Consider the following 25,864-nt stretch of genomic DNA (forward strand, 5'->3'; position numbering starts at 1 on the left):
GATCTGGAATATTGACCTCTGCATGCCCTTGTCCTGTCATTTTGCCTGCCCCTGTTCTAGTAATAAACTTTTGTTACTTCGACATTGTCTGCATCTGGGTCTTCCCTGAAACGTGATAATGTGGCCCACCCCGCCTTCAGCCCAACATTATTCTGGAAGTTTTGAGTTTAGGGGGTGTCACAGTATCTATCAATAAAACAACTTTTTCAGTTTTTTTCCCTCTCAACAATCAATGTGAAAAAATTAGAGGCATTAGAGATGGTTGTATTTCGTTCTACCTCGGGTAAGGGTATAAAAAAAACTGAAGCCCTTTTTAGACAGTACAGGCTGTACTATCGTTGACTACCATGATATACAGTTTTTGAATCATGAATTCTCTACATTAATTTCCCGCCCACATTACATTTCTGATGACAAACAACTATGACTGACTGTTGGCAGGGTCAATCAAATTCTAACCAACTAAATTCAGGTTAATCAAACAAAAAAAATAATGAATTTAAAATTAGATTTAAAATATTTGACTATGTTCTAATAATGAACTTGGACTTGACTGGTCTTTTAGTGACAGACCCAATCAGGTGTTCTTAGTTTCTTGACATATTTCATATGTTGTGAGTAGGCCTATGTGAGCACACACTAGCTATTTGGTGTTATAGAGGAAATGTGAATTGATGGCCTATGCCAGAGGAACGAGAGAGGAAACCACGCATTGTACAGGCACAGAAGAAAAGAAAAGAGCGCTCCGGATGACATTTTCACACAGTTTGGGGTTATGCAGTGATCAGAGCTAGATATCAAGGGAAACTTACATTTTCCTGTTTTCATTGTTTTATTTTCCAATAGTGTGTCTGAATAGACAAATACACTATGAATTTGGTGAAACTCATTTTAATCCTCCAAACGCTTCAATCTTGTCAAGGTAATAGATGCCACTCTACACAATAATTTCTTTATGAACTATTCTTTTTGATTTACTTGTTTAATATTTACAGTAAAAGTAACCTTGATTCTGTCACACCCGATAAGTGAAGATAACATTTGTTTATTCATGTGAAGAGTACTAGACAGATGCTAACCAGTCCACAGGCTAAGGATTTGAAACACCTTTTGGATTTTATGTATTACACGTTTTACATAAGGCAAAAAAGGCACACATATTATCTATTTGAATAACAATAGCAGTGAAGGAATTATCTCAGCTCACACATAATGTTCTGAGAACCATATGTTTATTCTGTGGGAATTTCAGTACTTCAGCATAACATTTTCTGCAGGTTTCCTCATGGTTCTACTTAAATGTTTGAATAGACTAAAATTAACCGCTTTGTTATGAGTTAAAAACAACATGGCATGCTCGCTCCATCCTGGTGGCACAGTGGACTAAATTACATGACTAGAGAACAAAAGGTAATTGGTTTGAATGATATTGATGCTGTGCCACAATAATTTAAAATGTTTTTTGCATGATTAATGCCAAAGCAAAATAATTTCGATCTGTGCTGGGAGTTAACCCAAACTAAGCTAGCAGTGTTATTAAAAGTCTTATCGAAATATGTTCTTAGAACTTTATTTAATTACCTTCAAATGACCTATAATTTTTGTTCTCAGAACTTTAATAAAAATGTTCACTTCCGTTCTCAGAATGTTTAACAAAATGTTTTCCCGGTCATGAAACTCATGTCTTTGTTCTCAAAACCAATGGGAAACCAATAACACATGTCCCCACAACTTCCAAGGAACCAAATGTGCTAGCTGGATAACCCTTATTTTTGTTTTACTTTTAATGTAATAATAAACACTGTACGGCCTACATGGAAAATATAATGAACTACTACCACTAACTACTTTGTACAGTAAGCAGGTGGTTAGGCCACAGGGCTTTATGGCTCAAGTCATTTTACCACATTTCACATGCATCTCACATGCTGGATTAACAACAAAGGATAGTGCTTGGTCAAGTGGTTAGTTTGAAAGTCTTCCATGTGGGAAGTCCTAGTGGTCAAAGGAGGTCACAATAGCATTGACACTCTAACCAATAAAATAATGGTACATTTCATTGCTATATCTGTGATCTAAAGGGATGTGCCATTTTTCAACTTTCTTTCAGCATATAAAGATGACTCCTCTCAAACTGGAAAAAAGGCATCACAATCAGAGCTTAATAAGAATCAAAGTGAGTTGCTATATTTATTTTTATTTTCTGACAAAGCCACACACACTTCTACAAAAATATCTCCATTCATTACTGCTGGCTTTGAGTTTCACATGTCCTTTTACTCCATCATTCACAGACACTCTCATGCATCATGACCAGACCACCCCAAATTATCCAGTTCTCAGAGCATTAATAAAGCATTTGGTGCAGAGTTTGAAACCACTTGTGCTTGGTTAAACCCAGTGTGCTCTCCGTATGAATGTTTTTGTTCAGTGTCAAAAGAATGTCAAACAGGATGTGGAGGTGGTTAAGGCTTTGCTTCTGTGTTTGAACTTTGCAGGTGCATTCCAACCAAGAGTTTGAAAGGCACTAAATTACAGTGCTATGTTGTAAAACTATTTCACCCACTCATCAAGATCTTAAATGTTCCTGGATTCTGCACATTAATACCCATAACGTTTTCTCTCTATAAATTGCGATTTAATTTATTATACCATTGCGATTTAATTTAGTGATATTGTTTAATAGTTAGACTTCATTCACTTAAAATGTCTCATTCACAGCTGAGCCCTATATAACTCAACAATCCAATGCATGCTCCTGGAGTCCCAGGATCCTTAGAGATGAGGTATGGACTTCAGTCACATTCACTGCAGAGTCCAGAGACCAAGTAGCCCATCAGATCTGTATGGAACTTGGCTGTGGTGGAGTCTACAGTCTTAATGAGACCAGCGCACCACCCAACAGTACCTGCCTCACAAACTGCACCTACCATGAATATCATCTTCAGAACTGTTCCCATGTTGTGAGGATTAATTGCACAATGGTGTCCGATGTCGTTTGTGGTAAGACACGGTTTGAATAGACAGGCATTTCATCATATGCTCTCATTTCACAAAATACATTTAAAATTATAATAGGATACTTTATATTGTTGATCATACAGTCTGTTATTTTCTACAAATGTACCATATGCATTACATCACATACAGTGCCTTGCGAAAGTATTCGGCCCCCTTGAACTTTGCGACCTTTTGCCATTTCAGGCTTCAAACATAAAGATATAAAACTGTATTTTTTTGTGAAGAATCAACAAGTGGGACACAATCGTGAAGTGGAACGACATTTATTGGATATTTCAAACTTTTTTAACAAATCAAAAACTGAAAAATTGGGCGTGCAAAATTATTCAGCCCCCTTAAGTTAATACTTTGTAGCGCCACCTTTTTCTGCGATTACAGCTGTAAAGTCGCTTGGGGTATGTCTCTATCAGTTTTGCACATCGAGAGACTGACATTTTTTCCCATTCCTCCTTGCAAAACAGCTCGAGCTCAGTGAGGTTGGATGGAGAGCATTTGTGAACAGCAGTTTTCAGTTCTTTCCACAGATTCTCGATTGGATTCAGTTCTGGACTTTGACTTGGCCATTCTAACACCTGGATATGTTTATTTTTGAACCATTCCATTGTAGATTTTGCTTTATGTTTTGGATCATTGTCTTGTTGGAAGACAAATCTCCGTCCCAGTCTCAGGTCTTTTGCAGACTCCATCAGGTTTTCTTCCAGAATGGTCCTGTATTTGGCTCCATCCATCTTCCCATCAATTTTAACCATCTTCCCTGTCCCTGCTGAAGAAAAGCAGGCCCAAACCATGATGCTGCCACCACCATGTTTGACAGTGGGGATGGTGTGTTCAGCTGTGTTGCTTTTACGCCAAACATAACGTTTTGCATTGTTGCCAAAAAGTTCAATTTTGGTTTCATCTGACCAGAGCACCTTCTTCCACATGTTTGGTGTGTCACCCAGGTGGCTTGTGGCAAACTTTAAACAACACTTTTTATGGATATCTTTAAGAAATGTCTTTCTTCTTGCCACTCTTCCATAAAGGCCAGATTTGTGCAATATACGACTGATTGTTGTCCTATGGACAGAGTCTCCCACCTCAGCTGTAGATCTCTGTAGTTCATCCAGAGTGATCATAGGCCTCTTGGCTGCATCTCTGATCAGTCTTCCTCTTGTATGAGCTGAAAGTTTAGAGGGACGGCAAGGTCTTTGTAGATTTGCAGTGGTCTGATACTCCTTCCATTTCAATATTATTGCTTGCACAGTGCTCCTTGGGATGTTTAAAGCTTGGGAAATCTTTTTTTATCCAAATCCGGCTTTAAACTTCTTCACAACAGTATCTCGGACCTGCCTGGTGTGTTCCTTGTTCTTCATGATGCTCTCTGCGCTTTTAACGGACCTCTGAGACTATCACAGTGCAGGTGCATTTATACGGAGACTTGATTACACACAGGTGGATTGTATTTATCCTCATTAGTCATTTAGGTCAACATTGGATCATTCAGAGATCCTCACTGAACTTCTGGAGAGAGTTTGCTGCACTGAAAGTAAAGGGGCTGAATAATTTTGCACGCCCAATTTTTCAGTTTTTGATTTGTTAAAAAAGTTTGAAATATTCAATAAATGTCGTTCCACTTCATGATTGTGTCCCACTTGTTGTTGATTCTTCACAAAAAAATACAGTTTTATATCTTTATGTTTGAAGCCTAAAATGTGGCAAAAGGTCGCAAAGTTCAAGGGGGCCGAATACTTTCGCAAGGCACAGTAGTTTTTCAAGCTGAAAAACATGAGTTGCACACTAACCCTAACTCTAGGGCTTGAGTAGAGCAAATCATGTTTATTGAAACTCATATACAGTACTTGTGTCTGTGGTTGCAGAGCATCAGGCTGTGAGGCTGGCTGGAGGCGAGCACCGCTGTGCTGGACGTGTAGAGCTGTGGAGAGAGGGGCAGCAGTGGGGCACGGTGTGTGACGATGAGTGGGACTTGAGGGACGCTGATGTGGTATGTGCCCAGCTTGGCTGTGGGTATGCTTTGAGTGTGACAGGGCAGGATGGTGCCTTCCCTCAGGGCAAGGATCCCATCTACCTGGATGAGCTGAAATGTACTGGCAAAGAGGAAAACCTGTGGCAGTGCCCAGCGTCAGATGAAAGCCATGACTGTGGGCACAAGGAGGATGCTGGGGTGGTATGCTCAGGTAACTCTCACCATGATGTTTCATACCCACAACAAACATTATTAAATATACTAACAGGCCAGATTGCACCAACTTCCCCTTATTTATCTAAAGATCTTCATGGTCCCTCTTTTCTCTTCCTCCTTTACAGAGCTGAAGGCAGTGAGGCTGACCGGAGGTGTGGACCGCTGTTCTGGTAAAGTGGAGATCCACCGTAATGGATCATGGGGGACAGTGTGTGATACCTGCTGGGGGAAGGAGGAAGCCTCAATGGTGTGTTCCATGTTGGGCTGTGGGGAGCCAGTTCATTTTCTAGCTTTCATACCCCCTTTCACTCACAATGATAGTACCCTGTGGTACTACCAATGCTTTCCAAATCACACAGACCTTTGGCAGTGTAAGGAGTATGCCAACAAGACAACATTGTGCGTTGACTCTAAAGCGGCTGGACTTATTTGTAGTAGTAAGTGAGATTATTTGTGCACTAAATAAATATTTAATTAATGTATACAGTGAGCACAATTTAGGTTTTTCAGAGAGACTCTGACAAACCACTGAAGGACATGTGATACTTGAAGCAGAAACAAATATTTTCTACTGTACTTTTTCTCATAGGATCACATGGACGATATCTTCCAGTTACAACAGAAGCAACTACAACAGTATTAAGCAGGAGGCCAGGTGAAAAAGTTAAACCTGAGTCTGAATTTTAAGATTGACAAAACTATTCAGGCTTTTGAGAATGTAATATATTCAAGATCAAATGTGTGTAAAATTTTATTTTGTTCCTGTATTTTGTTTACTTCCTAGGCCCAGTGACTACAGCCAGTGTTTCAAATGATGGCTTCCCATTCTCCATGTCCCTAGAGCTGCTGGGGTGCATCTCCCTTTCCTTCCTTTTGCTCATGGCTCTGGTCACAAACGCTCTGCTTTGCTGCCACTACAGGAGGAGAGATGGTTGGTCCCAAACTGCCACATACATTCAGTGATCTCCATGCATCATATGTCCATGTATCTGGCAGTTCATACTGTAATATAGCTTTGTAAATGGTTTATTCTACAGAAGTGGTGCAAATTGGGGATTGGAAAAAATATCTAATTTGTATCCTATTTTTCCCAAACCAGCGCACATTTCTTACAACATATGTATGATAGACATATATACAGTACTACTCACACACTTTGTTTGTATTGCATATTTGATATATGTGACCAACTGGCTCGATTCGGTCTTATGTAGCAACATTTTTTACATTGGATAAAAGTAGAGACTCAGAGCTGGAAAATTATATATCCTACACTACAGTTGAGGAACAATTGGAAAGTAATTCTGCTTTGAAAGTTGATTAACTTGTTACTTCACTTTTGAGAAAATGGCCTTTGAATGTTTTGGTACCTACTGGAGAGCTCTTCTTTGTCTACACCCATTCAGCGTTGTTCACACCCTCTTAAACTTTAACCCCACCCATCTTTTTAAGGATTCACATGTGAGACTATGTACTAAACAACCAAATATTTCAAGACTAAAAGCTAGTTTATACTACGGGTGTGTTCGTAAATGTAATATTGAGTGAAAGAGTGTGCTCTGGGCGTTCGTAAACTTAGAGCATTGTCAGAGCGCTTCGCTTTCAGAGCGTTCAGAGTGCACACTGGACTCTTTCGCTGAGGAGTAGGGTCGATCCGAGCATTCTGACCTAACAGCAGCAGTCAAGCACCCAAGCTAACTGGGTAATGTTGGCTAGCTTGCTATCTACTTCCAGACACAAATGAGAGAACAACTCACTCTGACTATTTTACTCGCCCTAGCAGAGCTGTTAGGATGTTTTTATGTTATCCGTTGGTGACTGCAACTGTGCTGCTGGCAACAATTTAATTACGCTCTTTTGCCAACCTTTACTGACACCGGCCATATTCAATGTGTGTTGAGCGTTCGTAAATACATCAGTTATTCTGCGCTCTGGCACACTCAGACAAAAGTGCTCTGAAAACGGAGTAGATAGCCAGAGCGAATTTACCAGCTACGTCTATCAACAGTTGTTGCAGTGACATCATAAATGTTCTATTGAAATAGTTACTTGCAAAGTGGAGTCTTTTGCTTAGACATGTAGCTAGCTAGCTAAATAATGAATCATAATCCCAACTCATAACGTTACTACCCTGCATGAATCTGCACGTAGCTAACCAACCAGGTTCAATGTTAACTAACTAACATTGGCTATAACTAGCAATGCAAATGGCTCTGAGATACAAATAATATTACTACAGAGATCATACAAGTAACGTTTGCTAGCTAGCCAGCCAGCTAACGTTAGCTAGCTACCTAACAGTACACTTTAACTTGAAATGAAAACAACTTTCTGACAAAATTAGAAATGTGTAATATCTGAAAATGTAGCGAGCTAGACTGTCTTACCCGTATGCACGGCTGGGCGCTTCTCCCTCTTTTTCACGGATTACATGTTTGCCCTTAGTTTGACAGATATTTTATACAACAGCCTTCTGTGTGTTCTGTTTTCAACTCCGTCTGCATATTTGCGATCAAACGCCAGAATTTTCTCCATCTTCTTAGCTATCCAAACTCTTAAGTCCACTGATTTCAAAACTCTGTCCTCCAGAAAGTGGAAAGCAACACTTGTGCAGTTCTACTATGTGATATCTTTCAAAAAAGCCATGGTAGAAAGGATTACCTACACATACTGACCAGCTCATTTCATAGACAGAAGCACGCTACATGCCAGACCAGTCCGAACTCCTCTCTTGGCATGTCCAGCCCACTAATTATCTCAGCCAATCATGGCTAGCGGGAAGGCTGCTGACTTTTTCTGGGGCTAAACCAACTAGGCTCATAATTTCACAATTTTATCCGTATTTACAGAGGCACATGAAAGTTCACATGTTCGAGAAGGCATTTCTGCCCCAAAACGTTTTTATATATATATATATATATATATATACACACACACACACAACTACAAATTAGATTAGCATATTTCAATGTAATAATAGAACAACTCAAGATGCTCTGAAATGGTGTTAAAAAATTACAGAAATCCTTAATTGCTTTTATTTTTAAACATTACGTTTAGGAGTCCGGGTTTAGGACAGCGACCTCTATAGAAATATATGTATAAACAATGACTTTGTACTATATTAATTTAACAATATGTTTGTTATTGCCTTGTATTCAATTAATTAAGACCATATCAACACGTAAATAAATGTCCTTTTTTAAATAGTTATTTTGGGGTGGGACTGCAATTTGCATCATTTCTGTAGAATCACCTATATAATCCAATATAGATAATTTTGGATTGGATAGAAGCTGATACTCTAATATTACAGCATGTGTTTTTACTGTCCATAGCTCTCTTAGTCCAGCACCAACATGCTAACCTGCAAACGCCAACTGAGCATGACAACGACTACCGGGACTCTGTGAATCTCATCAAGGTCACAACCAGCAGCCCAACAGAAAATGATGGTTAGTGAATTAGAACACGCCTCTTTGACCCTGTTTTCCTCTGTACAGAGCTACTACTTCATCTAGACCCACATTGCCACATATTATCAAATCTGTTTTGATTTGTATAACATTTTTGGTAACTCTCTGTAAAGATAGTGAACATTGTTTCATTTCTCTTTTGTTTTGCTTTGCAGTCCCATCAAATCCCAGATATCAGTGGACCCAGAGTAGTGTGGACAGCACCTCAGTGGATACAGACTATGAGCAGTGTGATCTAAGCACCGAGGCAGCTGTGCATATGACCACCTTTCAGAGTAAACAGTGTATTTTTTTCTCCCAAATCACATTTAATTCTTACATACTTTATCTAAGCATTGCACTTCAGAAGGGCTAATCAAGACTCCAAAATACACAATCATTTTGGACTACACTACTCATATTTGTGTAGCACAGGAGGTTGGTGGCACCTTCATTGGGGATGATGGGCTTGTGGTAATGGCTGGAGTGGAAAGGTATCAAATACATGTCTGCTATGTGTTTGATGCCATTCCATTTGCGCTGGTCCAGCCATTATTATCAGCCGTTATCCTCTCAGCAGCCTCCACTGTTGTGTAGCTAATATATCTTAACTCTCACTTGTAATTCAGATTCTATACGATACAAACAAGATACCAGGAACACTTTTATGAGGGTTACAGCTCTGGACAGTCTATCTGAGGAAGGTGAGTCCATATTTAGTGGTGCACTCCAATAACGGTCTCAATGCCTGTCCTACATGACAGACACAAATGCACAACATTTGATAGCAAATCAGTTTTAAATGTGAGTTATTCACCAGCAATGTAGCACATGCAGGAGACAACCATACCGTTTTCATAGGAGGCATTGTTGACCAAGATCCAGGATGCAATATAGGGCCCCCAAGTGGTGAGGGTCACTTTTTATTTGTTTTATTTGATATGTCAATTTTTTGATAGGGGGGGTTAAAGGTACATTATACCATTCAATGTTTAAGTTTATAAAACATGTACAAGTAGGCTGCTAACCAAAATCAAAATAACAGTAAGAAATACATAGAGTTTAAGGAATAATAAATTCAGTATAAAAATGAATAATGGGCTTATACCCCCAACCTCCCATCCCATTCCCCCAAACCCACCCAGCCAACATGTCTCCATCCAATCGCAATTCAGTGAAAAGGATGAGACAATCTAATGATGATTTGTGTTTACTTCTGCTGCAGTGGACTCCTTTGATTCTTCCAGCACCTCCTCCGAGGAATGCTATGAAAACACAGGCAAAGATGTAGAGAATCTAGTGACATCAGGTATGTCCCTGACTTTTTCCTAACTTTATGGGACCCGACATGGAAAAATGCCAGTCCCTATGGATTCAATAGGAGCAGACAGCACTGCAAACAAGTCACTGTGCTAATGTTTCAATTGCTTAGTTAATTTTCTATTCAAGCTGTACCTTTATTTTTCTCTCCCAGAAGGAATGGATCCATGGCAACCTCCAGTTACCCACAATGCAAATAACCACCTGATACTGTCGTGGAGAATCTTAACAAAATGTAACACTTACAAGAACTTGTGAATTCAATATAGGCTTTTAATACAAACATATCAGAAGCCTAGATGGTCCGCGGAACACACCCTTGTCCAGAGCACTGGCTCTGATTTATACAAATACAACATATGAGTCCATCCCACATGCAAATGAAGTTACTTCCCTCAGTCCATCTGCCACCATTATATCCCATTCTGTGCATCCTGCTTGTTCAGCTCGCTAACGCCCATATCCGCTTTCAGTTAAGTTATAATGGTGACAGGACCTCTTCATGTCCCAAAAATAATACATGCCTATCTTATACTATGGGCCCCCTTACGTTCAGCCTGGTGTGTTCTTTAGTATGTCTGTCCTTATTAGGACTCTTAGACTATGTGTCTCTTCTAACATTCCTTCAGCATCTTCATGTCCTAAAAATATATGGCCTATGTCTATAGTCCATCAGTTGGTCATTTGGCTGACCTTTGTATGTCCCTCTGACCTTGGTATGTCCAGCTGTCCTATGCTCTCATGGCCTTACTCTGGCCTCCTGTCCTATACAATAGCCAATGCATTTTACCAGAATGGCAAATGCACTCTAAGTGTATCTTTCTCTTGTGTTACAGTATTATGTTCCTCCCTATATGTACATCTTTCTCCCACAAAACCCTCCTCTGGTGCTTATTTAGAACCAAAATGTATACTAAAAGGACATATAGGGTGGAGGCCAATACCACCAGTTGATTGACAAAAATAAAGCTTACAAATCACCTGGACCATACATCTCCAGATCCTATTTGAAACATAAAAGACTTACAAAACCCAACTAGACCAACCATCTCCAAACAATAACATAGATAGGAGTAAAATATCTAGTCTGTAAAGAATAAAACACTTATAATCAATCATTATATTGTGAAGAAGCAATGAGCATGTAGTATGCCCACACATCCAGAAACAATCAGCTATTCCTTAATCCTGATTCTTTAACATTTCAAGATATAATGTTACTTGAGTTATATTACCACATTTTACATTTTACATTTTATGTTTTACAATCATTACTTTATCAAATTGACTAACTCCTGCAGTTTCTAACACCCAAATAGTTTATTAAATTAACTATAGTGTTTCCCACATCCATCCCATTATGCTGTAGAAACATTCATTTATTTATTTATTTTTCCCTTTCTTTTCTTTTTACAATAGTAAACCCATCATTTTGACGATCATTCTTTTTAAAAAAAAAATATATATTTTTTTTTTTGAATTTTACCCCTTTTTCTCCCCAATTTCGTAGTATCCAATTGTTGTAGTAGCTACGGGCTACGTACGGGCTCGGGAGAGACGATCATTCTTTTTAAAAAATTTGTATTTTATTTTTTTTGGGAATTTTACCCCTTTTTCTCCCCAATTTCGTAGTATCCAATTGTTGTAGTAGCTACGGGCTACGTACGGGCTCGGGAGAGACGAAGGTTGAAAGTCATGCGTCCTCCGATACACAACCAACCAAGCCGCTGCTTCTTTAACACAGCGCACATCCAACCTGGAAGCCAGCCGCACCAATGCGCCGGAGGAAACACCGTGCACCTGGCCACCTTGGCTAGCGTACACTGCGCCCAGCCTGCCACAGGAGTCGCTGGTGCGCGATGAGACAAGGACACCCCTACCGACCAAGCCCTCCCTAACCCGGGCGACGCTAGGCCAATTGTGCGTCGCCCCACGGACCTCCCGGTCGCGGCCGGTTACGACAGAGCCTGGGCGCGAACCCAGGACTCTGATGGCACAGCTGGCGCTGCAGTACAGCGCCCTTAACCACTGCGCCACCCGGGAGGCCCTATTTTGACGATCATTCAATTCAGTTCTTATGTTGCACATTCATGTTCTCCCAACATATTTTTATTTAATTCACTTCTGCCTTTAGTGTTACCTAGTGCCAAACTGCATTCTATGTTACACAAAGGAATGTAGTATTTTCTCTGAATATTGAACATTTTGCATTTAACACATTCTTCAAATGATGCAAGTTCAGGTACTATCAAAAGATCAGACAAAGGTGATTTTCTACAAAAAATACAATTGTCCATCCTATGTTTGTTTTTGCTTTATACTTAGCCCATTCGTACCACTCGTTCTTCACTACTTCTTCTCGTGTGGTGTCCTTGAGTGGTTCTGATTCTGAGATATCTGTCGATTCTACAATGTTTTTGTCTTGAGGTATATCATTAGAGTTTGTCAAAAAGTTCCAAATGTCAGTAAAGAACCCTCCTGGTTCTGATGCTTTAGGTTTCTTTGTGAGTACAGTGGACTGCTTGGTAAGGGAAGTTGATGTTATCTTAGTGGTAGCTACTGTGGTCTTCACAGCAGCTTCCACTGTTGTTATCGTTCTAGCTACCACAGGCTCTTCCTGTTTAGGTATTGGCGTAAGACCAATTCTAATGACAGAGGTGCTACTCCCTTCGGTCGATCTTGTTCTCGTTATTTCAACTATTAATTCTTCACCTTCAACTGGTTCAGTCTGATTCATGGTGAGCACCCACTCGTCTACTTCTTTGGTTAACGTCAGGTCACATCCTTTTGAGTCCCAAATTACTTCTCCCTTGTTTGATGATGTGTCCCTCCACCGGATGCAATCTCCGGTAAGGGTTTGATCCTTTTGTCTTCTGTTCTCCTGTTTCAGTTATGTGTTGAGGTGGAACAGAGCTTCTAACCTTGTCAGTCTTTTTAGATTGTTTGACTGGTTCCTCTCTTCTCTTCCTGTTTCCACCCTACATCTTGATCGTGTGTGAGTCTGGTATTTCTATTATAGCGTTCACTGTTACTTCTGTTATGTCAATGTCATTGTTCTTCTTCTGTTAAGGAGACAATTCAAGAGCTGAAAAGTCAATTTTGGGGAAATCCCCATTTTCTTCAGCTTGCTGGACTTTTCCTCCTCTTTGTGGGGTCTCTCCTTCTGTTCCTTGTGAGGCCTCTCCTCCTCTTTCTTCCCCTGAGGCTCCCTCCTCAGGCCGGACTGGGCTTCCCTCTGGAAGGGTGTCAATTTTAGGGAAGAGATGTTCCCATTCTGCAGGTGGTACTTCGGGGTCCCACTGTGGAGGGCTTCTGTCAAAGAGGTCTGCCACAACAGGTATGTCATCAGAGTATCAGGCATGTTACTCCCTCCCATCCCTGGACTCTCTGGCCCCACAGGAGTGAATTCTGTTTTTTTGCAGGTTCTCTCTCCAGTGTTGTCTCTCCTTCATCTTCTTCTGGGCGCCTTAGGCGGTGCACCTGACGTTTTTTCGCTTTTACTTGGTTCGCTGTTCTCTTGGCTCCTCCCTGGCGTCTCGATTGCTTTCGCTGTTCCTGCTCTTCCGAGCTCCTGCCTGATGGATCAGCATCCTCTGTGTCCTCATCTCTATATGGTTGTGTCCTTCTTTCTGTTGGGACTCAGGTGCAGTGATTCAGATGGTACCATGGTACCACATCTTGCTTCCTTTCACTTGGACGGTCGTGTTTGTTGCTGCGGCCTCCTCGTAGGGTCCTTCTCTCCTCGGTTGATCCCACTTCCTCCGGAACACTCGAACATAGACTAGATCTCCTGGTATCACTGGGAGAGGTCCTTCTGGTCCCCTTGGATCATCAGATGTGGAACCTCTCGTCCTGGTTCAGGTTTCTGCCTTCTTTCTGTGAGGCATTCAGACTTAGAGACTTATGGCCTCTGTTCTATGATTACACCATACATTCTCTTACTTCCATCACTCATCACACAAACTGACATTCCAGCTGAAGCTGGCGAACCCTTCTCCATCTGGTTTCCTAAACATAAGAATTGGAAAACAAAGGACAAAACATAACAGTATTGACAATGTTATGTGTTATGCATGAATATATTCATGAATACTGAAATCTGAGACCATGACAATTCCCACTCTCTCTTCACCTGACTCTATGCCTCCAGGATACTTTTCTGCTGGACTCCACAAAAATGAAAGCCCTGATAAGCTTCCTCGTGCTTTTACCCAGTCTTCCCCTTTCGGCCCCAGGTTCTGAGAGGTGTTCCCAAATTATGTAATTTTTTACTTAGTTCCCCATCTGCTCTATTTCAACTGATAAGCATGTGCATAACCTTAATCAACATTATTTCTTCTTGAAGTAATTCAACACTGAATGGGCTTTCACATCAAGCCTTCAACATGTTGTTTAGAGTACAACTACACTAACATCTATCCTTTTTCACATGATACATTAACAAATAAAACAAGTAACCCCCAAACTCAACCCAGTATTTCTACAGTGGAATCTAGTATTTCTCTCTCTCTCTCTCTCTCTCTCTCTTGTTTCACGTCCTCTGTCATGGTGTTTCCAAGCTCACCCATTATTCAGCTGGACCTTACTTCTTGTGAGACTTATGCACCCACCAAAGAGAGACATGACGATATTTACCACTGCAGGAGCTGTAAGAAGTATACCCCCAGCCTGGTGTATCTTGATGTACACTCAGTCTCCATAATTCAGCCCATGCCCTTCCATCTGGCCTCTTATGTGCTGTTTTTTTCCTGGGGACATACACACTAACACATGGGTTATTTCCTGACAACAGACTTTCTTCTTATAGCAAGATCACTAAATCTTAATTTTTAAATAACAGCCCTATGTAAACATTCTGTCTCAAATACCTGGCCTCCTGCCACAAAAATATTCATAATGATAGCCAAATTATGGTCCCTACAGCAACTGCTGTAAGAATAACATGTAATCAGTCAAGTGTCTTCCAGTTGGAAGAATATCCAATCCTAACAAAACTAAGTCATAAGTTTCTTAGTAAACTTTTGCTCTAGTGTTCAAAATGCCACTACTTATTACTTTTACCATAATCTAGGTATGTGTAATGTTCTATTTACTTTTAGAATTGTCCCTATATTTTATATCCCTATATTTTTACAAGACCAACTGTCCTTCCTTTTCTGTGAGTTATCTTGTCTATTAATATACATTGTATCTAGAAATAACACCCCTCCGCTACCATAACCTTCATGTATGAGCCCCCAATGTAGTTACAGTTTTTCTAACCCATAACACATAAGTCACTACTCATAATTTCCTTCCATAGTTTGATACATACTTAAACATTCTCAAATCATTTTTAGTCAATTTATATCAGTCCCTCCTCAGGAACAATATACACACTTATTTTCCTCAAAACAAAAATAAATTGACCAAACAAGAAAAAATAGTAAAGTAAATTATAATAACTGCATATTTGCAATAAATTACCACTATTTGTAATGTAATTAAACCTGGGGAAAACGTCCATCCGTTTCGCTCTATGCCCATATTGGTCTCTTTCTTCTTCATCCTTGGGTGTTATTGCACAACAGACTATACATTTTATTCAATTACTTATATCATTCCAATGTATCACTCCAATTACAATGACATTGTAAAACAAAAGAAACAAAAACCTTTAATCTAATATTCTGCAAGTTCTGTCAATCAACCTGTCTCAGGATTAGTTTCCAGAGCTTCCCTAGCCTAGTAAATTTAAACAGTCCTATATCCAAATCATAACTAAATGTTGTTTATAAATTGTCCAACCCAATATTCAGGATAACAGTACTTAGTGCTTACTTTAACTCAAATTTGACCTTCTCAATTGAATACATCATCCCTTTAATAAATAACATTATACTAAAATCTTTTAGTACCAGTAATATCTATTTTCCAATACGCCCTTTTGTCTCTTTTCTATCATGAGTGGCCTGGTAATAAAAGGTCATTAGCCTAATCCCCTTTAGTCTTTCTTCTCCCAGCACATATCATTCCAGCATGTCTATTTTAGATACAGTTCACAGGTCATCAGACACAGTTGTCCCTCACTATTCAGCCAGTAGGGTGGGTTTGAGTTTCACACACACTTGTTGTGGTGATAATCTCTCCCATGCATTAAAGCATTCTGACGTCACATTCCATGATAACTCCCTTATTCTACTGGCGATCTCTCAGACGAGTTACAGATTATGTAGTTATCAACATAACCCTCGCAGAGACCCCCACTCCAATAAACCATTTGGAGTCACTGTTATAAATAAAAAATAAACCTATTTGAATAACTAGTCAATTTAAGATTACAACTCTTCATCATTTTCCCAAGGAAATAATAGAATTTCAAAGTGATGGTACACTTTGAATAGAGACTGGTGTTTCTCAATCATTTTATAATTAAATCCCACCTGTTCCAACCATTTCTAGTGAAGTTGATCAGTCTTCACGGGAAATTCTTAGGGTTCAGGGCATTTGACACCATTAAAATGTTTCCACTCCCTTTTCTTTAGAAACAACTTAAATACATTTTCAAAAACATTTCCATCCTTCTGCATACCCAATCTGAAACTGAATTGAAAAAACCCTTCCAAAGGAAATCCACTATCGCATATAGGCCAAGAACACACATGAGCTGGCCTCACTTATCCGGAACTCCAGTTATAGCCTTATACAGATACTAAGACTTTTAAAGTGGCCGAATATCTCTAACTGCTTTCCTCAGTACCACAGTCTCCAATGACATTTTGACCAGAGAAAATGTAACCCCTTTTTTCTGGAAAAGAAATGTACATTTCGTTAACATTCACAATGTTACCTTTTAAATCAGCAAGCCAATAGTATTACATATATATTGATTTTATTCTATAAGCGTCTTAGCAGTTTCAGAGAATGACGCTATAGAATGTCTAACAAAACTAAAATCCCCTTACTTTTCCTGAGCATGCGATAAAAGTTTTAGCCATGCACAGAACGCATAGTTTCTTCCTGGTCGGTTATCTGTATCTTACCCTTAGAAATTGAAAACACCCATATATTACATTTAGCTTTTCTTCGAACTAATTTTACCACGTTGGTGATTTCTCATATAAGTTTATTTTCTGTCTTTTGACGCTAATAACAACTTCTCTACGTATTTTATCACCACTGAAACTGTTGTTTCAATGCAAAATGATTCCAAGTGGGGCTATTAGTAAATCACATCGGTACCTTACTAGAAGTTAGGTAAAACGTGATCTAGTACGTATTTCATCACATATAAACTGTACTCTCTATGAACCACTTATTGATCGATCAGAGACTATACACCGCTTGGTGAAAATTCCATTCTTACTAACCTCAAAACGATTAGTTGTTGCTCTTTTGAAAAGGATGCAAACTCCTGTATAGCGGCATTCTCTGCTACCACACTAAGTTCCAGGGTCACCTTACACTCATTCTTCCCCCATACTTGTTAGCTCCTGATCTACCACTTCTTACGCTTAGATATTTTCTATAGTTCTACAAACCACTCGCACGTCTGGGAGGGCAAGCAGAATCATATCTGTCCCCCATCGTAATGTATTTTCTGATGATAGAATGTTAATTAACATCAAAACGCTGGTAAGTTAAGCTTCTTGTTATGGTTTTATGTGATTGTTCCAATTCATAATTTTATTTATCCTGTTTACTTTACTTTAATGTTGCCCTACATTATCCAGTTTGCTCTTTCATATTCAAGCCGAATTGGTAGAATTAACGTGCGCTTCTTTCAGCGACTCTATGGCTTTATTAAATTTCGCTATCTCTATATTCCAGGGAGAAACAGTTCATTTGTTTCCATGCCACTATTTATTTCTTTTTCCTAAACACTCCCTTTTATTAACTATTTCCCAAGGTAGGGCCACCCACTTTCCCAGATAATAATTCATTAGTTACAGCACTTAATACCTCCTATTAAAGCCTACACCTGTATTACTGAATACTACAGAAGCCTTAATGTCTTATTCTAGTACAGTACCTCAAATATCACTGTGTTTTCCCTTTCACAGATATCATTACTATCATCATTTTATTAGTTTGCTTATTCTATTACTTTAACTTTATTCAGTGTATTAAATCCCATTTCATATAATTTTCCTTCTAATTCAGCTATTTATAATGTCTGCACTTTCTTATCTCTTTATTTATCCGCTTGCTATATTCTCTCTTAGCCTATTTTACTGTTTAATTCCTGATTCATGGTTTTAGTGAAACAAAGTCTCTCCTGTCCAGGCTATTTTTAAATTGCAGCCTCTGTTGCTACAGAGTGCCAGAGTCGCCTGCTGTTTTCCTCCTATTTCGTTTACAGGGCTTGTGATATTTTTAATATGTGTTCTAGACTTCTGTTTTGGTGTCTCTCATGCAGTTTTGTCACTTTATTCTAGACCGCCTAGATTTATTTTAACCAGTATATTTTAGTTTATCTGTATATTTTTAAGTTCTTTCTTCCTACTTCGCATCCGTTATATACTATCCATGCCTTGTTTAATACCTCTTTTTAACACCTATTGTATTTTTTACAATGGTCGTTTAACACATTATCCAGTCAATGTTTTATCCTTATGTATAACTTATTTTGCCCAATATTTATCGATTTCGTTCCTCTTCCCAGTGAGAGTTAAATGCACTCTCTTTCTCAAATTACACTCAGTTAACTGTCAAAGAGGCCTGCACATTCCTCTTCCTACCAGTTGGTCACAGACACACAGCCTGTTCTTCCTCTTTTTTCTAATCTGCTCATTCATCACAAAGAATTGTCATTCATTAGTTTCTTTTCATTCGTTCAATTTCTTTATTCACATTCGTTCATTCATTCCCTTTGTTTTACCTAAACCAATCTATAGTTTCTAAACTTAATTCACTTTCTTAACATAAGCCAGAAACATTTCTATAATTTCTCATACTCTTAGCCTATCTTCATATCCTACTCACCCACCTCATATTGTTCTTCGTTTCGTATTAGATCAATATTGTGGCGTGACCTACCGATTTTACAGACCCCCGTTTAGTGAGACAGAGCGTTTTATCCGCAGGATTTATTTTGCAGTTGAACCCAGCCAAATCGGGTCAGAGTTCTTCCGCTCCCTATCTATTCACCTGAGCAGTCCCTCTCTCTTCTAAAGGCGGTAACCGTGAATACACCACCCAAGCAGACCCCTTTTTCTAATCTCTTTTAATAAAGGGCGGTATTCGTGGATTTTTCTAACTACTTATTTATGCAGATCTCTATTCTTTTAGAGCTGTATTCATAAGTAACCTGTCCATACAGTCCTTCTACTAATTTTATTGAAGCGGTATTACAGGATTTTTCTAACTACTTATTTATGCAGATCTCTATTCTTTTAGAGCTGTATTCATAAGTAACCTGTCCATTCAGCCCTTCTACTAACTTTATTGAAGCGGTATTACAGGATTTTTCTACCTACTTTATCTGTTTTGACCGTATGGGCTGTCCCACATATGCAATTTCAGCCATAGAGCGCAAACAACCGCACCACAAGGTCCCCAAATGAATGGTCTGGTGAGGGGGGCAGTCCGAATCACACACACTCGACCCAAGTTGCTCGCTCAGGTTGATTGGGCTGCGTTGTACACACATCCCAAAACAAATCCCGAGACAGTCGAGCCCGGCCAAGCAGAATCAGACGGAACAACTCCCCTCAACCAACCCAAACACGTGGGTCCGTTTGAACCGACCGATCAGAACGAGTGCATGCCCCCTCCGCTAAATGCCCGACACCCGCAAGGTTCACAGCCCCTAGTCACTTAGTCCTTACACCTGCACATATGTTTATTTATCTATTTTTAACAACCCCCAAAATCACACATGCATGCAATTCATTGAATTCAAAAGTTCTTCAACATTTACTGGGTTTTTAGGACATTTTAAAGAGAGACCTACGTGACACCCTTCTCGCTGAGACAGGATCTCTGAAGCAATCTATACAAACATTTCAACTACATAAGAACAAGCTTACCTTTTTATAGTTGTGTGGCCACATTTGTTTGCAAGATTGTCCAAAGAAACTATCACCATCCCGGAACGTCAGTCTTTGCGATCCCTTGGTCTCCTGGTAAAAGCTTGCCAAGTTATGTCGTGGAGAATCTTAACAAAATGTAACACTTACAAGAACTTGTGAATTCAATATAGGCTTTTAATACAAACATATCAGAAGCCTAGATGGTCCGCGGAACACACCCTTGTCCAGAGCACTGGCTCTGATTTATACACAAACAACATATGAGTCCATCCCACATGCAAATTAAGTTACTTCCCTCAGTCCATCTGCCACCATTATATCCCAATCTGTGCATCCTGCTTGTTCAGCTCGCTAACGCCCATATCCGCTTTCAGTTAAGTTATAATGGTGACAGGACCTCTTCATGTCCCAAAAATAATACATGCCTATCTTATGCTATGGGCCCCCTTATGTTCAGCCTGGTGTGTTCTTTGGTATGTCTGTCCTTATTAGGACTCGTAGACTATGTGTCTCTTCTGACATTCCTTCAGCATCTTCATGTCCTAAAAATATATGGCCTATGTCTATAGTCCATCAGTTGGTCATTTGGCTGACCCCCTCCTTTGTATGTCCCTCTGACCTTGGTATGTCCAGCTGTCCTATGCTCTCATGTCCTTACTCTGGCCTCCTGTCCTATACAATAGCCAATGCATTTTACCAGAATGGCAAATGCACTCTAAGTGTATCTTTCTCTTGTGTTACAGTATTATGTTCCTCTCTATATGTACATCTTTCTCCCAAAATACCTTCAAGGAAAACTGATCAAACCCATTCACATGACCAGGGTAACAAGCTGTTCTTTCTTCTCATCTCTTCTCTTATCTCTTTTCTCCTCTTCTCTATTTTGACAATAAGGGATTTGGGATGTTACTCTATTTTCTGACACTGTATTCTGTTTTTCATGGTTTGTCACCCAGGAGTGGCTGATGGGAACAGTGGTGATTATGAGGAGGAGGGCCACCTGAACTCTCCTGACCCCAACCAGTCCTCCTCAGAGGCTGACTATGATGACATCGCTAACTACCTGGACTCAAACCTAGAGCAAGGCTACTGAATGAGCTGGAAGAACCTACATTTTACTGTATATGTCAATGTTTCTGTTAATATAAAAGAGTGGCTAGCTAATTGTTTGCAATGTTTGAAATTATGTATTAATGTATAGTATGTAGGTATATTATGTATGTTTTGTATTTTGTATTTTTAGGTGTGATAATAAAAATGTAATATTTGTTTAATATGCAGTTATGATATTTGTGCAGTTGGTAACATACAATGATTACCGACGGAGCCTACAGAGGAAACCCTCACAGCAGGAATCATCAACTAGAAACCTTGCTTACATTTCTACAAAATCACATATAACTCTCTATTATGTGTGGGAGTACTTTGGAATAAATGTCCTAAAATATGATCACAGTATTTACAGTCTTGTCTAAAAAGAAATAAAACGTATTATTGTTTTCTTTAATCAGAAAAGTTAGGGGGGGGGGACTCCCGAGTAGCGTAGCGATCTAAGGCACTGCATCACAGTGCCAGAGGCGTTACTACAGACCCGGGTTCATTCCCTTACAGATAATTATTTGTGTGATGTACAGAGATTAGGTATTTATTCAAAAGTCATGTTAAACACTGTTATTGCACACTGTTAGTGCACCCACTCCCACTCCCTCTCTAAGGATGACTTTGTCAACCATTTTAAAAAGAAGGATGACAACATCCGCTCCACATTCACTCAGCCTATTAAGTCCACTGGTCTCACTCACAGAACTAACCTACGCCTTGACCTCTGTCTCCCCTCTCTCTCCAGATGAGTCCTGTGACTAGTGAGGTCCAGCCTACCGTCAACCTACCCACTCGACCCCATCCCCGTCTCCAGAGATCTAATTTATAAGGTTCACATGCCATTAACCCTCTTTCAAGAACATAAGCTTATGACCTTCTGTACTAATTGTTTATCCCACGTCACTTACATAGATGCTGGAGGCTCTGTGTTAATCATTGTGCGCATGTGTTATTTATTCGAGGTACTCCACGCTCTTTTGTTTTGGGTTTCTACCCTATGTTTTGATATGTCTGTTTGGTCTTCGTCCCCGTGCTTTCACACGGCACGCCGTAATTTGGGCTTAATGAAATTCATGACAGAATAATCACCCATTAAGGGAGACAGTGGGAATGGCCCGTTGTCACAATGGGTCCGTCCGATGACGCAACTTCAGCAGCTACAACTGGCCTGTTCGACGCCACTGCAACATTTTACATAATAAATTAGCATGCACACATACCATAAGCATTTATATTGTATGATGACAATTCAGTTATACTCCTCAAAGCCAATTTATTTCAGACAGTTAATAGGCTATTATTGAAATTGGCTAAATCTGCAATTAGTCTTTAAATGAAAAATGTGCCTAAACATTTGTATTTAATATGGATCCCCATTAGCTGCTGCCAAGGCAGCAGTTTATAAAATTTTAAAAACATTACAATACATTCACAGACTGTGTGCCCTCCGGCCCCTACTCCACCACTACCACATATATACACAATACAAAATCCATGTACGTGTGCATATTGTGTGTGTGTATGCATGTGTCTGTGCCTATGTTTGTGTTGCTTCACAAACATAGGCACAGACACATGCATACACACAAATACCCTATTAATATAAGTCAAAATTAAATTGGTTGAGATAAGAAATGACCTGTCGGGCAAAATGCTCAGATAGGCTACACTATATGTCTCTGTACAGAGAGAGAGAGAGCCTCTTGAGCTCACAGCGCCTGCCCCAAACAGGACGCTTGTGCTTTGTCAATAATGTGACACAAACACACACTTCAAGTGACACAAACACACACACATTAAACTGTCAGACAACAAAATTATCAGAAGGGAAAGAGGTCTTATCTTCCTCTTAACTTCATATCATTTAAAATATGAAAATCATATGAAGGCATATCTTAGAAATTACACAATGCCTACTTGCATGCATGCACAGTTCAATAGTATCATTTCAAGGAAATAACTACACTTAACTAGACTTTCTGATGACTTATTAATCAAACGTATATCAAACGTATATGACGTATATGACCTTTAATTCATTAATGATTTCATTGATTAATCTAAAGAAGTTTAACTTGTTTCTGCATGTCAAACATAGGTTTGCAGAAAAATGTATTAACGTTATATTAGATTATGACAGTGGTTTATAAATTATGCTTTTTATTCCATTTTCCAGTCACAAATTTTCCTGTAAAATATGAAACACTTGCCTTGCCAAAAATAGCCACATGCTATGTTTAAATGTAAAACAACATTTAAACAACATTCTTTACCCTAAAAATGAATGTATTCTTGAGGATGGAGGGCCACAGGATATTTTATCAAGATATTCCAATGATCTCTTCACATAAGGATTTAATTAAAGGGAGATATTGATATTCTATATACCATTAAACATAAAGTAAAACTTTGATGAATTATAGTTACAAATCGATTCAAATTAAAATATGAGAGCTTACATGTCAAACAAGGAACCTTCTTAAAATGGCTTTAAAATGTACTGGCATTGTTTGCAAAAAACATCTTCAAGGCACTTAAAGGTCTATTTTTCTGCTGTAGAACTGCCTTATATCATGAACCTACATTTAAAGTGGTATTACTCTTTTGTTTATGTTTTTGTTTTAAAATTAACTATATAAAGCCGCAACTTAAATAAAACATGTCAAACTCATGGACTGTCAGTCCTTGCATCCATAGCTCCATCCACAAAATTTAGTTGTTACATTTCCCCAGTCCCATCCCAGATGCCAGGGTCAGGCTGTTGGAATTACAGATTGTAACTTTAACTGCTCATATGTGAGCAGTCATGTGTAGAAGAAAAGTATGTGGGATTCTTTCACATCATGTTGACAGGTCACCAAGAGGTTAATCACCTCCATATAGCTGGACAATAGTCAAACTTGAACAAGAGGTTAATCACCTCCACATATCTGGACAATAGTCAAACTTGAAAGAAAGGACAGCAGGTACTCTAACGCATTTGTAAAACAGACCTAGTTCTCAATATGTCTTCCCTGTTACAATAAAGGTTCAATTAGAAATGAAAAAAAAATAATTTAAAAACTGTTAAGGGACAAAAGGAGAATATTATGTGGGACAGGTTCAGCCATAGCTGTGTGACCTTCAATGCATGGTCACTCACACAGTAACCTGTCACGGACAGACATTATTAGATTAGATGAAACTTTATTTTCATTGAACAAGTACATGTACGGTACAACGAAATGCAGTTAGCATCTGACCAGAAGTGCAAATAAAAGGGTACAAAAAATGTACAAGTGAAACAATTAAGTACAATGTATATTATTAAGTGGGATGCATAAATGTGCAATGAAGGCAAATGGCAAGTACAAATGGCAAGTCTAAATGTGCAATGAAGGCAAATTGAAAGTGTAAGGAGACATGCTATTCCTGAAATACAGGGATAGCAGCAATGAGGTTACAGAGGTAGACATGTACATGTACAACTGAATAATGTATTTTGCAAAGCAATATCAGAGTCCAGTAGTACCGTAAAGAGAGTAATGCAGCAAGATCCCTGAGAGGCAGTACTAAGTGGTGGGCGGGTGGATATGGCTAGTGCCATGTCACAGAGTTCAGCAGGGTTAGCTGGAAAGAAACTGTTCTTGAGCCTGCTAGTGTGGGAACGTTGAGACCTATACCGCCTGCCTGATGGTAGGAGGGCAAACAGTTTATGGCAAGGATGTGAAGGGTCCCTGATGATGCCGCGCGCCCAACACAGACACTGCTTGCGCTAGAGGTCTACGATGGCAGGGAACTGGGCACCAGTGATGTGCTGGATTGTTTTCACCACCCGTTGCAGGGCCTTCCGGTCGGCCATGGAGCATCCGCCAAACCAGACTGTGGCGCAGTTAGTCCGAATGCTCTTGACCGTGCAGCGGTAAAAGTTCACCAGGATCTTGGGAGACAGTCAGGCCTTTTTCCATTATGTAACATATACTGGAGTGAGATTTTCGTTCTTGGGTGCTGAGATTACTTAGTTACTAACAACACAGGTATCTTTTGGTTATCACGACAGCAACAGCCTCCAGGAACAATAAAAAACACAATATTTACATCTTACAGTTAGAGAAAATTTGGAAAAGGAATAAAACCATAGTAAAATGGATGAGTTTGAGGTAAAATATTGTAAGGTACATTTTAAAACTCGAGACTGGACGTTTACGTCATTATCTAATTCAGATATTGCTTGATCTAAACATTAAAAAAACAAACGCAACATGCAACAATTTCATAGATTTGACTGTTTACTGAGTTACAGATCATAAGGAAATCAGTCAATTGCAATAAATGCATTAGGCCCTAATATATAGATTTCACATGACTGGGAATACAGATATGCATCTATTGGTCAGATACCTTTAAAAAAGTTGGGACGTAGACAGGAAAACCAGTCAGTATCTGGTGTGACCACCATTTGCATCTTGCAGCGCGACACAACCTTTCAATGGCTGTGGTGGGAACTGGAACACGATAACTTACATGTAGATCCAGAGCATCCTAAACATGCTCAATAGGTGACATGTCTGCTGAGTATGGAAGAACTGGGACATTTTAAGCTTCCAGGAATAATGTACAGATCCTTACGACATGGGGCTGTGCTGAAACATGATGGAAGCAGATGAATGGCACGACAATGCGCCTCAGAATCTCTTCATGGTATCTCTGTGCATTCAAATTGCCATCGATAAAATGCAATTGTGTTTGCTGTCCGTAGCTTATGCCTGCCCTGCCCATACAATAACCCCAAAGCT

At 39.4% G+C, this 25,864-nt stretch overlaps 1 protein-coding gene across 1 annotated transcript; it reads left to right on the forward strand.

Annotated features, from left to right (window-relative positions):
* Positions 1–760: 760 nt before the first annotated feature.
* LOC139392111 (T-cell differentiation antigen CD6-like) lies at positions 761–21,262 on the forward strand. Its single transcript, XM_071139829.1, has 12 exons — positions 761–922; positions 2,111–2,176; positions 2,722–3,003; positions 4,878–5,195; positions 5,326–5,637; positions 5,790–5,855; positions 5,985–6,131; positions 8,539–8,655; positions 8,832–8,951; positions 9,285–9,359; positions 9,881–9,964; positions 20,945–21,262. Exons 1-12 carry the CDS (start codon positions 871–873, stop codon positions 21,079–21,081), a joined length of 1,776 nt encoding a protein of 591 aa, XP_070995930.1. The 5' UTR covers positions 761–870; the 3' UTR covers positions 21,082–21,262.
* Positions 21,263–25,864: the final 4,602 nt, after the last annotated feature.

Source organism: Oncorhynchus clarkii, chromosome 32 (genome assembly GCF_045791955.1).
Source record: "Oncorhynchus clarkii lewisi isolate Uvic-CL-2024 chromosome 32, UVic_Ocla_1.0, whole genome shotgun sequence".
NCBI classification, from domain to species: domain Eukaryota; kingdom Metazoa; phylum Chordata; class Actinopteri; order Salmoniformes; family Salmonidae; genus Oncorhynchus; species Oncorhynchus clarkii.

Excerpts from the sequence above, each read along its gene's own strand:
- LOC139392111 (XM_071139829.1), top strand. The coding sequence starts at position 871 with ATGAATTTGGTGAAACTCATTTTAATCCTCCAAACGCTTCAATCTTGT. Across the intron at positions 5,856-5,984 it reads AGTATTAAGCAGGAGGCCAG|GCCCAGTGACTACAGCCAGT; the intron begins GTGAAAAAGTTA and ends TTTACTTCCTAG. Across the intron at positions 9,360-9,880 it reads GGACAGTCTATCTGAGGAAG|TGGACTCCTTTGATTCTTCC; the intron begins GTGAGTCCATAT and ends CTTCTGCTGCAG.